The sequence below is a fragment of the Saccopteryx leptura genome, chromosome 1 (assembly GCF_036850995.1).
Source record: "Saccopteryx leptura isolate mSacLep1 chromosome 1, mSacLep1_pri_phased_curated, whole genome shotgun sequence".
Lineage (NCBI taxonomy): Eukaryota > Metazoa > Chordata > Mammalia > Chiroptera > Emballonuridae > Saccopteryx > Saccopteryx leptura.
The window spans coordinates 60,256,699-60,269,820 of NC_089503.1; the positions used below are offsets into that span (position 1 = coordinate 60,256,699).

Consider the following 13,122-nt stretch of genomic DNA (forward strand, 5'->3'; position numbering starts at 1 on the left):
AGCAGTGACTGAGATGACCCTATCACAGCGAAACCTGATGCTGCACCCAGAACCAGGAATAAACCACACGGGAGAGATTCGTTTCAGCCCACAGTAGAGACTTCCATAATAGATCCCCACTGACCATAAATTTATGACTACAGGATGTGAGATGACAGCCTCTGCTAGCTGACTATGAAACTTCATGGAGACAAAAAACAGGTGGGGGAGACAGGAATGGAGGTGAGAATTCACTAAAAATGCCTTGTTTTATCATTTTGATTTAGAATTGTTATAATTGTGACTTTAACAGTCACGTACGGAGGCCCTCAGTACTATTTGCTGAAATACTCTCTGCTAATACCTTAACTTAAAGTTCTAAAGCTCTACAACTTTCTCACAATTTTCTAAGGAAGAATTTTCTTCCCTTTAATATATGCCGCTGCCGGCTCAGTCCACTTCTGAGAGTGGTTGTCCTTCTGCCTGTTTGGCAGGCACTGTAGTTCTGCCCAACCCTGACCCCTTTTTCACCCAGGGGATTCCTACAGGAGACTAGGTGTTAAAGGTCTTTGGTTTAATCGAGTGTGAACTCTATTTCTTGATGCTAAAAATTAATCCCTCCTGACAGGTAACAAAAGGATGCCACACCACATCCTGTCAGCGCTAGAATAATACCTCTCCTCCGGTGGTAACAGTGCAGGCATCCTTGTTCAATCAGTCCACATCCACCATGTTGTTAACTCCATGAGGACTCCCAAACAAACAGTAGCAGCTGTCGTAGATTAAAAATATTTTTGGAAGATGTTTTACCTTGAATTAAGTATCGTCCTCTGAGCTGGTACCAGGCCCTGTGCTTCCCTTTGAGATGGCACCCAGCACACTGCTGCTTCTGCCCGCATCTGTCTCCCTCACTAGACTGTGAACGAATTGAAGGCAGAGGCTGTCCTGATTTACCTCTATGTCTCTACCTTCTACTGCATGATCTAGCACCTCCCAAATCTTAGTAAGGACTTCTCCAATGAATGACCAAATGGAGAAAATTACACTCAGCAGTTTGTTGCTTACTATGAATGTGAAGACCACCACAATCCACAGTACCCATGGGAAGGCTTGGACCAAACATTCAGAATGACTACTGCAGATGTCCCTAAGAGAATGATGCTTTTTAAGAGTTTATTATGAAATATTATATTCATATAGAACAAAGAGCTATAAAGCCTACAAATTTAATTATAAAGCAAATATTTAATTATAAAGCAAACACCATGTCATCATCATTCAGGGGGAGAATGAGATATTGATGCTCCTTGATGACAATCCTCTCCCTCTCCTGCAGAAATAACCATGATTCTGGTTTTGTAGTAAATATGCCTTCTGTTTTATACATAGTTTATGACACCCACATGCATTAATAAAAGTATAGTGTAGCTTTGCCTGTTTTTACACTATGTATAACTGGAATCCTGCTATAGATATCTATTAGGGTCCTAATTTTCTTTTTTGCTTAAGCTGATGTGAGATTCCTCCATGTTGTTGCATGTATATGTAATTCCTTCATATTATATGGGCATATAGTGGTACATGTTATGAAAATTTCACAAATTGGAAAAATGCTGCTGAGCTAGATCGTAGAGTATGTGTATTACAAGAGACAGATATAGTATTTTCCAAAGTATTTGTACCAGCGAACACTCCCACTGTCAATGTATGAGCTCCAATGACCCACATCCTTGCCAACCTGAGTATCAACAGAACTGGACAGTTTAGCCAGTCTGATTACTTTCTGGTGGTATGTATTTGTTGTTGTAATTTGCACTTTTCTTATCACTAATGAAGTTGAACACTTTTTCCTATATTTGTTGGACATTTGTTTATTCTCTTTTACAACTATTTGGCTTGACTGTCATTTCTAGTTGATTTGGAGTGATTCTTTATACATTTGACTATAAATCCTGAATCCTTTAGTGGTTATCTGCATTGTAAATAACTTTTGTTCTGTAGCTTGTTTTTTCCCTCTTTCTTGTTTGTTTTTGGTATCTTTTGAGGAACAGGAATTCTACATAAAGCAGACAAACTTATACTTTCATTTTTTCTAGGTTTAGAGCTTAATTAAAAGATCTTGTTTAAGAAATAATTCCCCATCCCAAGATCAAGACCACAGTCTCATAGTTTTATAGTTTTACCTTTCCTATTTAGGTCTTTAATGAGATTGATTATGTTCACTTGATGTAAGAGACAAATTTCAGTATTTGACATGTGGATACCTGAGAGTACTGATACTATTTATTATATGTCCATCCTCCACACTGATTGCTGTGTCATTCTTTTTTTTTTTTTTTTTCTGAAGTGGGAAGCAGGGAGGCAGAGAGACAGACTCCCGCATGCACCTGACTGGGATCCACCTGGCATGCCCACTGTGGAGCGATGCTCTGCCCATCTGGGCCATTGCTCTGTTGCAACCTTAGCCATTCTAGTGCCTGAGGTAGAGGCCATGGAGTCATCCTCAGTACCTGGGCCAACTTTGCTCCAATGGAGCCTTGGCTGCAGGAGGGGAAGAGAGAGATAGAGAGAAAGGAGGAGGAGAAGGGTGGAGAAGCAGAGGGGCGCTTCTCCTGTGTGCCCTGGCTGGGAATCGAACCAGGATATCCACATGCCAGGCCAACACTCTACCACTGAGCCAACCGGCCAGGGCCTGCTGGGTCATTCTTTTGTGCATCAATTGTCCACATCCTTAAGGATCTGCTTCTGGGCTCTCTGTTCTGTTTCATTGACCTCTAAATCTATTCAGGACTAAATAACCTCACTGTGTTCTCATCGTTATTACCATTTAGCCTTATTAATATTGAAAAATCTATTCGAGACTTTTAAGAAGACACTTCTTATGTTTTATCTGACATTTTAACCAGTCTAAGTGGTTTCTAGTGGTATCTATTTGTTGTTGCAATTTGCACTTCTATTACTAAAGAGAGGTTGAGCACTTTATAAAATATATATTGGATATTTGTTTATTTGACATTTGTCTTTCTTTTCATAGAAGGATCGACTTCATAACCTAGCCTATCATTAATGGAAATTAAAGTCCCAATGGCATATCTTTGGCCCTGCTATATAAGTCATTCTTTCCCTCAAATAACGTTTTCATGTCATTCCCTGTTCTTAGTGCACTGGTATCCTGGGAGCAGAATTAACTACACTTAAGGTTCAAAGGTCTCCAGATGCCCTGACCCAGAGACATGCCATTTTGGCAATGCCTGTTTTGACATCCTTGTTTCTTAGAGTGTAGATGAGAGGGTTGAGGACAGGAGTGAGGATGGCAAACACCACATTGCCCACGATGTGGAAGTCTAGGGGCAGGTCAGCCCTGTAGGCCACGTAGGCCATGGCAATGGATGAGTAGTAGGTGCCAACCAACAGGAGGTGGGAGCTGCAGGTGGAGAAGGCTTTTGAGCGTCCTTCTCGGGAGCTGATGTGAAGCACCAAGGCCAGGATGCGGGCATAGGAGAGAAGCACCAGGAGAAGGGGCAGGAAGGATACCACCATGGCGATGCAGAAGCCCATGAAGGTCTGGGATGTGGTATCAGAGCAGGAGGCCTGGACCACAGCCAGGTGGTCGCAGAAGCAGTGGTAGATGTGAGCAATGTTGTCAAAAGCCATGTGGGATGTCTGCACCACTGCTGGGATGGGCAGGAGAAGGGCGGTGAGCCAGGCGCTGGCTGCCAGAGCAACATTGGTCTGTGGGGTCATGAGGACGGGGTAGTGCAGTGGGCGGCAGATAGCCACATAGCGGTCATAGGCCATGACCACCAGGATGAAGGCTTCAGAGCAAGAGAAACTGTGAAAGAGATACATCTGCAGGAAACAGGCAGGGAAGCTGAGGAAATGGTCCCCAAGTAAGAGTAGGGACAGCATCTTGGGGACAGTAGAAGTGGTGAGAAGGATGTCCAAGGCAGAGAGGTTGATCAGGAAAAAGTACATGGGCTTGTGGAGGCTGGGCTCTGTGACCACGGCCACCAGGATTAGGGTGTTACCTGCAAGGATGAGTAGGTAGAAGAACAGGAAGACGAAAAAGACAGGGATGAAGAGGAACTCCTGGAGAGAGGGGATGCCTACAAGGTAGAATAGGGGTGAAGAATCTTTTGACACATTACAGGCTGTGCCATCCATGGGGGAACAGAGCTGTGTGACAAGGTGACAGGCAGCCAGAGCACCTGGAAACCAGAGAAACCAGGAGTTTGGAGTGAGAATTCTGTACAGTTTAAATCATTTATGACCAAGTTTAGAGAACTGGTAATGCCCTCCAATATTGATTCTTCCAACTTAACACACTATTCACTCCTTCCTTCTCCTATTAGTCATTTAGGAAGTGCATAAAATGTGCAAGGCTGTGAGAAGGAGGACAAGGCATTCAAGGCCTCTGCTTAAAGCCCACTAAAGGATGGTATGTTTAAAAGCCAATCACACAGCTAATTGCCTAGTTACAACTGTGCTACATGCATTGAGAGAGCTTCTTCCTGGCCCGTGTCTGCTCCATGTCCCACACTATCTTTTGGGCATCAGACCTTAGATGAGCTCTTAAATCCTTACATTACTGTCTTTTCTTTTGCTCCTGCTTAAAGTTCTACTAAGTGATTTCACTATCACCACCAACGAATTGGGAAGGGTTGATTTTCCCAGGATTTTCTGTAACATGCTGCTGCTTGTCTACCCATTACCCGGGGAGTGATTCCTCTCTCATTTTCCAGGTGCAGCAGCTCTGCCTGCCTCTCTCCCTACTGCGTGGTCTGAGTGCTCTCCCACTCAGGTCTCAGTGGTGGGAGGGACAAATGCCTTCTTGTTCCAGGACAGCTCTCTTCCTGATGGAGACCCCAAGCCGCTGGTGGATCTTCCCACCACTCAGGGCACGCCCTGGGCCTATTGTCTTCCTTCCTCCTGGCTTCTACACCCCAGTGGGTGTTTTGTTTAGTTCTTTTATGCCCACTCTGCCCTTGGCTCCTCTAAATACCAACTCAGAATAAGCCAGAAGGAGCTGTCGTGAGAGCCACTGTTGCTAGGAAGGACCCAGAGACCTGAAAGCTGTAACTTCCCCAAAACTAAAGAACCTTAAAACAGAAATTGTCCACTGACTGCGCTGGGGTCAATGCCGTGACTGCTGGACTTGAGCCGAGGGAGTGCTGGCTAGTTCTGACCTCAGGATGACCGCCGATGCGTGGTCCAGGCGGCTTCCCACTTCCATCAGTGTCACTGCTGTTTGAACCCCAGTGATGCCATAAGCAGTTTCCTTTTGAATTCCTTAAAACTGCATCTATCTTCTTTCTTTTCTAGAGCAAATGAACAAAAACACAGCTCTTGTGTCCTAGAATCATGTAATTGCAGAACCAGAAAAAAAAGATATTTCAGTCTTTAATTCTAACCTAATTCCTCCCCCCGCCCCGGCCCCCACTTCCCCATCACCTTTTATAATTTTCCTGGTTTGCTCTGATATTGATTTGGATTGTGCAGTCTGGCTTCTAGATTTGGAAGTGGTGACTGGCAAATGCTTTGTCTAAAACGAGCACAGGAGACTCAACCAACCTGTGTGTGTGCTCCTTGCAGAAAAATCTCAGAACCTTCCCCCCGCCCATGACCTGGGCAAGAGGGTAAGTCTGATTCTCTCCATTTTACGAGGTTATCCCTTAGCTAACCAGAACGCCATTCCAACAGCTTCAGTCACTAGGTTTTTTCTCATATCTGAATGAATGCAAAGTGCACTGCCCTGGACCTTTGTGCTCTCAGAGAGGCAGTCACGGCTGATGGCCCCAGGCGAACGCAGAAACAGGACCAAAGCCAGAGGGGTCCTCAGGGGCCATCAACCTAGCTGCCCCTCTCCTGCCTCCTCTGTCCCACTGCTTTGCAGGTGGAGGTAGGGATGCTGAGACCCGGGTGGAGAGCTGACACGTGCTTTTCACTGCCAGGCAGACTGGCATGTGCTGGGTCACCACAAGGCAGGGGACACCAGCAATACTTCCTGAAAGAATTTCACGTTTGGTATTTCAAAGCACCATTCAACTGGATCAGAGCACATTATCTGAATTTGGCTTGATTTTCTTACACTTATTTTATAGGTTAGGGTCCTTTTTAAAAAAAATGACATCTGTGTAATGCAGCCCTGTGCTTAGGGACTAAAGGAGGCATTCAGTCTTTCTGAGTTCCTGACCCTGGCTCTATATGTCCCATCCCCACATCTTGTCCCTGTCTCTCCACTCTGGTCTTTGCTGAGATTTGGCACTTTACCCCCAGTCCACTCACTTGCCAAGCCCTGTCCACCTTGGTGTCTCCCATGGTGTCCCTTTTGTCTTTCAATCTGGCCTGACAGAGAAGAGCCAGGCAGGTGCTGAGCTGTGGCCCATCAAACCCTCTAACCCCTTCTTACAACTGGTTCTGCTGTGGCCCTCTCCCTCTACATGGGGCTCCTTGGGGACAGCACGTACCCCCCTACACACACATACACCTTCCCCCATCACCCCCCTGTCACCCTGGATCAACTTCTTGGTCTCTCCTAGAGCATCTCCTAATTAGGCTCTGGGATATGCTGATATGAGAACAGCATTGTTAACAACCCTCAGGGGCTCCAAAACTTACAATCAATAGGGCAGCTTCTATTGGCGTTATTCTATCGGTCCTCAGAACAGCCAGCGGAGACAGCAGCCCAAGAGGAGAAAAGTAAGATCCAGAGAAGTGAAATGACTCAGTGCTGACGCTGATGTTTAGATCAGAGCTGCAAGTCAAGGCTTAGTCCCAGGCCTGTGCTCGGCCGTATTTCATCGTGAGTAAGGGCAGAAGGTCTAAGGTAGGGTGTTGGATTTGAATACCAGTTTTAATATATTTTAGCTCTATCACCTTAGGTAATTTAGTTAACCTCTGAGTTTCTCCAGCTGTAAAATGGAACATAACAATATTACCTATCTCTGAGAGTTTTGGGGAGGATTTCATGAGGTAAGGGTACTTGGGGTGAAACATGATTATTTGGAAATGACGCCAGGAGTTTTGTTTGTATACGATATTACCTGGCAATAGCCAGAGGAGATAAACTTTTTGCTTATATTCAACTTCCCAGGGGACTGCGGGTGTCCATCTCCTGCACAAGAAGATGCAACTTTTATGGATTCTTATGGTCTCTAGATGCCAGACAGCAGGGTTACCAGGAACTGTAGTCAACAGCTGGCATCTAAGTTTGGACTGCTTAGTATCCAGTGGTTGGTTTGTCTGCTTATGAAGCTACTCTCCTTCTCCTTCTCCCCAAAAGGAAAGCAATAGGGCTCGTGCCGGTATACCTGTATCTCAGGATGTATGTGTGTGACTGTTAGCAGCCAACGCTCAGCTGCTGGAGGGCAGGCCACCAGCTGTGTCTACTACAGTCTATCCCTTGAACCTTTCAGATTCATTTACTTATCACAAGAAGTTCACTCCATTTGAACAGAGGGTTTTCACAATTTGAAGGCAAATCTCTAAAAGAAGGATTAATGGGATTAACTATTGCCCCTGATTCTACGGTCAGTTCCAAGGCTACAAATGATACTCATCGTCTCCACAACCCATTCTAGAGTGTTCCTCTTTCATTCCCCACTCAATCATTTGACTCAGTGTTCTTTGTTGCTAGATTTCCATTTATTTCCAAGAATGGGTTAAGCCGCTGCTGGGGCTCTCTGCCTGTCTCAGTCTAACCTGGGTACCCTGTGACCTGCCTTTGAATTCTGTCTTTTGGTCATATTTAAAGGCCAACCATCCTGACTTGCCCAGAACTGCCTAGTTTGAGCACTGAAAGTCCCATGTCCCAAGGAATCACTCAGTTTCTGACAAACCCAGATGTTGGTCACTATAGAAGGGTAGAGGTATTAATAGTACACGCCTTTAGTAGAAGGACTCATTTCCCAAATGGAATCCAAGTTGAAGATGGATTCTCCCCCTACTGGGAAGAAACACTCCTGGTACCTCCCATGTCACTCCACACATCCTCCCTTCGCCCGGTGGCTGTAGCTTGGCAGGTGCCACAGTTTAGCCATTTCATCCCCACATCCTGGAGCCTTGCTTCCTTGGCCCCAGCACAGAGGGCACCACAAAGGACTGAAAAGTCTCAGAACCAGCGTCAGGAGAGAGGGCCAAGCACTCTGCAGGGAGCTCCTCTGCTCCCAGAAGCTGGTGCAAGTCAGCATGCATCCATAGTGGTCCCAGACTCCCGAAGTGAGACTTTGCAACCCACAGAGCTGAGCTAAGGGAAGTGTTGACTTACTTTTTACATTGACTAAGCAATCCAGGGCCAGGTGACATTGACATTCAGATCACTGCCTCTCTGCCCCCACAAACCCTGGAGCTGTTCTGTTTGGTTCTTCAAAGCCACCTCCAGGGTCACCCTCTTCTAACAAAATCCTTCTTATATCTCAGAATGTGAAAGAATGGAAATGGCCCTGTGGAGAGTTCAGGCCATGAGTCTTTCTTCACAAATGAAGAATCAGGCCAGGTTGGGGATGGGGGACAGCCCCGGGTCAGCAGCAGGCCAGAAACCAGCCTCCTGGCTCTGGCCTGGGACTCCTCCCGCCAAGCCAGGCCACCTGGACAATTCGGAAACTCTGGTTTCCACCTGGGGAAAAATTAGACCAAAGCTTTTATTTTCTGTTCTCCATTTCTTATGCTGATGCCAGATACAACTACAAATTTCTGTTTTGTTCTGAGGGTGTTTTCAAATAGTTTCAGATTGACTGGCTGCTAAATAGAAGTTCTCATGGCTAGAGAAAAAATTAATGTTCCTTTCAAGAAATGACTTAAAGCAAAGATGGGTTGGGCGCATCTGCATGGAACACGGTCATGGCAGCCAGGCCCACGTGCCGGGCAGCAATGTTGTACACCTGCTGCCCGGTGAACCCAGCTCATAATGAACCCTCAACAAACACGTTTAAGTAAGTGAATTAAGGAATGAATGAGTTAACCTAAGTTAAACTGGACTTTCCTCCATAATGGACTAGTCAGAAAGAATTTTTCGTTCCTTTTACGTTAGCATCTCGATTGATACAAATCACCTCTCCCTGTGAGGCTGCTCCCCACACTGGCTGGGCTGGGGAAGCTGGTTATGCAGTGTTTGCTGGGCAACCACAGAATGTCAGAGCCAGAATTGTCCTTAAAATGCAAGAAATGCTGTCCAGCCCCCACTTTCCCCCATTTTTCAAATAAGAAAAGCTTAGGGAAAGGAGTGACTTGCTCAAGGTCACACAGGGAGTTGTTGGCAGAGCTGCACTAGAAGCTGGACTCCTGGCTCCTTCCCAGGGCTCCAAGGAGCCCCTTACGGGAGAGGCGCTGAGGTGTCCCTGTCTGGCTGTCCAGATCATTCTGAGTGTTGTCAGCCTGTTTCCTTCACCTGCCTGGAGGTTCCTCGGGGCTAGAGGTTGGCTCTAATTCCTTTCTTATAAAACCAGAGTCTCAGTGGGGCCCAGCACTTGCTTCTCAGGATTCATACAGCCAGAGACTGGAACATGGCTGTCCTGACAACCTCAGGTCATTTTCTCTAGCATTCCTGCAGAAGCAGACCATACATGATGTTGTGAAGCATTCTGGTCCTGCTCCCTCATTGTGGCTGATAGGGTGAGGGAGGCAAGAGGGGAGCAATGACCTGGCCAGCATCACACAGTTAGCAAGTCTGTAGCGGAGCCACCCAGGCCAGAATGCTATACTTGGAGCAGAAATATTTTAGTCCATCTCCCTTCTCTTAGAACCTCTGTCATAGTGGGGTAAGTGTCCTTCACTGTCTGTCCCCTAAATTCTGCCCTCCCAGAACCTTGTCTCTCACTGGGCTCTACTAACTCTGGGCGCTTTCTTTGTAGACTTCATACCTGAGACCTCTGCAAGCTGGCCCACCTCACCTGCACCCAGGCCACTCCAACTGCTCCCTCCTCTCACCAAGACAGTGCTGCTTCAGTGGGTGGGACCAGGTTGGGGCTGAACCTGGTCCCATTAAACCTCCAGGTCTTGCCCATCCTTAGCTTGCTGGGGCCCTGCCCCCTGAGGTCCTCTTTTACTGGGGCCCTGAGTAATGTTTTTCTGGGGATTCCCAAGTGGCTAGTTAGCAGCTACCACTTAGCTTTGCTGTTATTAGAACAAGACTGATAGTCCTCAGTGGGGCACAGCACACTGTGGTCTACGGAGCTTTTCCCACCTACTGAGCAGCAATTGGAATCCCTGTGTGACAGACAAGGAAACCAAGGCTCAGAGGTGAGTGGGTTTGCCCTTGTCACACAATAAGCCAAGGACAAGGCAGGATCTGAGATCTCAGATTTGCTAACTCTCAGTTTAGCCACAGAGCCAACCAACCACACAAATGGAAAGAAAAAAAAGCTATGAAAATTCTCTATGTAAATGTAACATGCTATGTGATTGGCCAGGGGATGATGGTGCTGGTAGGGACCCTTTGAGTGTTTTAAAGCTAGAGGAACAAGTGTGACAGCGTGAAGAACCACTCAGTTTCCCAAATCTTCACTCACTTGTCCTTTCTTGCCCACTCTCATTCTTTCATAGATATCTTATAACTCTAAAGCCAACCTCTTCCAGGAAGCCTTCTGTAACTTCACTATCCTCCAGCCCCCAGTACTCTTGCTCTCCTTTGGATTAACCAGACCTGGCTGCATAGCCTGCCCATTTTAAAGATTAAGGAAATTGAGGCTCGTCATTCATTCCACAGTGAATGAAACTGGCTTTTTGCTGGGTGCCTGATCACTGTGAATTGACACAATCTAGAGGGAGAGCCAATGAAAAAACTGATTGCCAATTATATTCAGTGTGATCTGTGCTACTGTAGAGTTGAAGGGCTCAGAGGAAGGAACAGAGTGGGCTTGGATCATGGAAGACATCTTTCATGTAAGTATGAATTATAAGCAGATGAGAAGAGCACTCTAGACCAATAAGGCAGGGACAAAGTCAAGAAGGGGTAAAAAAAAAAAAGCAGTAGGTGTACTAGAGGGCAGATACAAATGTGTTTGGGATGCAATATTGAGGGAGAGACTGGGATTCTCAAAGGATGAGACTAAAGAGGTTGGCAGGGTCCAGAGTGATCAGGGTCTCAAATTCTAAGCCAGAGAATAAGAACTTAGGATAAGGACATTCGAGAGCCAGGGCCAGACTTTAGGCAGAGGAATAATAGTCAGCTGAATGTTTCAAAAACATCACACTCACTCCTACATGCAGAATGGATTTGAGTGGGAGAGGTTAGAGACAGGGAAACTGGGCAGGGAGCTGGATAGCAAGGAGAGGAAGAGGGAGAAGTAATAATGATAATGATGACAGAAGCCACTGCCCTTTACTGAGTGCTTACTTGTGCTAGTGACTGTGTCCAGGTAGTCACAGATGTTATTTCAGTCCATCTGAGCAGTGGTTTTTATGACTCTTACTTTTATAGACGAAGAAGTTAAGAGAAGTTAAGTAACTAAGCCTATTTTGGTCCCACCTCTGGGCCAACATAAGTTGCTGTTAGAATCCTATCTACTTCCAAGGACCACACTTCTTAACTATCAAGGTTTAGAGAAATTTTTGAGGCAGAATAGTCAGAATTTGATAACTGCATGTGGAAGCATCCAAGATGGCACTCAGCATTCCAGTTTGGCTAACAAGGCAGATGGTGGCAGTACTGACTGAGATGGAGAACATGGTGGTGGGTGGTGGGCAGTGTAAATGGGACGAAGGGTTAGGAAGAAGACATTGAGTTTGGCTTTAAACATGTGGCATTTGAGGAGCCTGTGGGGCATCCAAGTGGGGATTTCTGGCAGATATTTGTGAGTCTCTGTCTGAAGCTCAGGAGAGAGCTGAGTTACAGACAAAGACTTGGGATGTCTATGTTCTATGGAGCTTAGAGAGACTGTAGAGTGAGAAGAACAGAACCTTGGAGGAAACTGGGATAAAACTGAGGCAGGAAAAGAAGTGTTTGCAAAAATGCTGAGAAAAAAATTGTGGGAGAGAATAAAGCAAAGCCGGGAGAGTATGATAGCACAGCAGTGCTGATAATAACCTGATGGGCCTTCCTTTATATGTTATGTTCAGTAACTCCAAAGCTGCTGATAGGAAAGAGCAATATAATAATAATGGGTATATCAGCTGAACCTGTGGTGGCACAGTGGATAAAGTATCGACCTATAACACTGAAGTTGCCAGTTCAAAACCCCAAGCTTGCCTGGTCAAGGTACATATGGGAGTTGATGCTTCCTGCTCCTGCACCATCTCTCTCTTTCCCTCCTCTCTCTCTAAAAAATTAAATAAATAAATAAAAATCTTAAAAATAAATAAATAAATAAAATAATTAATATATCAGAAGAAGAAGAGAGGGAGAAGGAAAGGAGGAGCTTATTCAAATAAATAGTTGATGGGAACTTCCCAAGCCTATGGAGAGGGTTATAGCCTTGAATCTAAGAAGCAAACAGAACAACGAGTTACCTCAACCCAAACAAACCTACTCTAAGGCACATCATAATAAAATTGTCAAAAACCAATGACAAAGAAATAATCCTCAAGGGAGCTAGGGAAAACAAGAACATAACATATAAAGGAAGGCCCATCAGGTTATTATCAGACTTCTCAGCAGTAACTCTACAAGCCAGAAGAGAGTGGACCCAAACATTCAAAGTACTGAAAGAGGGAGATGACGTCAGAGTAATGGCGGGGTAGGAAGCGATACTGATAAATCTCCCCCAAAACTCAACAAGATCTTCAACCAGAAACAGAAAAACCTATACTTGGAGCTTCCAGATGCTTCGCAATACACCCAAAGGTATGATTGAGTGAAAAATTGGCTAAATATATAACCAAACCCCGAAGGAAATAGGGAGTAAGAAATGCTCCGCCTTCCTCACTAACCTAAACAGGGCGGCTTTCTCTGGTAACTGTGAATATAGAAACTGAGGCGGGCAGAGGGGGTGAATACATCCAGGCCGCGACACAAACGGCCGAACCAGGCTGTGGCACGGAGATCCAAGCCGAGGAAAATCTGATCCTGTGGCAACCCGGGCAATACAAGCTAACACTCGCGCCAAACCCAAACAAAGAAAGACAAGCGGCGCGACCATTTTACCCGGTCTCCTGGTCGGTGCGCAGTTAGTGGGCGAGAATTTCTTCCTAGGCCCCGAGAGTGGGTGC

The 13,122-nt window shown here is 45.8% G+C and overlaps 1 protein-coding gene across 1 annotated transcript; it reads right to left on the minus strand.

The window, feature by feature from the left end:
* Positions 1-3,180: 3,180 nt before the first annotated feature.
* Positions 3,181-4,152, minus strand: OR2AT4 (olfactory receptor family 2 subfamily AT member 4). Its single transcript, XM_066360095.1, has one exon. The coding sequence runs from the start codon at positions 4,141-4,143 to the stop codon at positions 3,181-3,183; it is 963 nt and encodes a 320-aa protein (XP_066216192.1). The 5' UTR covers positions 4,144-4,152.
* Between the last annotated feature and the right edge of the window lie 8,970 nt (positions 4,153-13,122).

Excerpts from the sequence above, each read along its gene's own strand:
- OR2AT4 (XM_066360095.1), bottom strand. The coding sequence starts at position 4,143 with ATGGATGGCACAGCCTGTAATGTGTCAAAAGATTCTTCACCCCTATTC.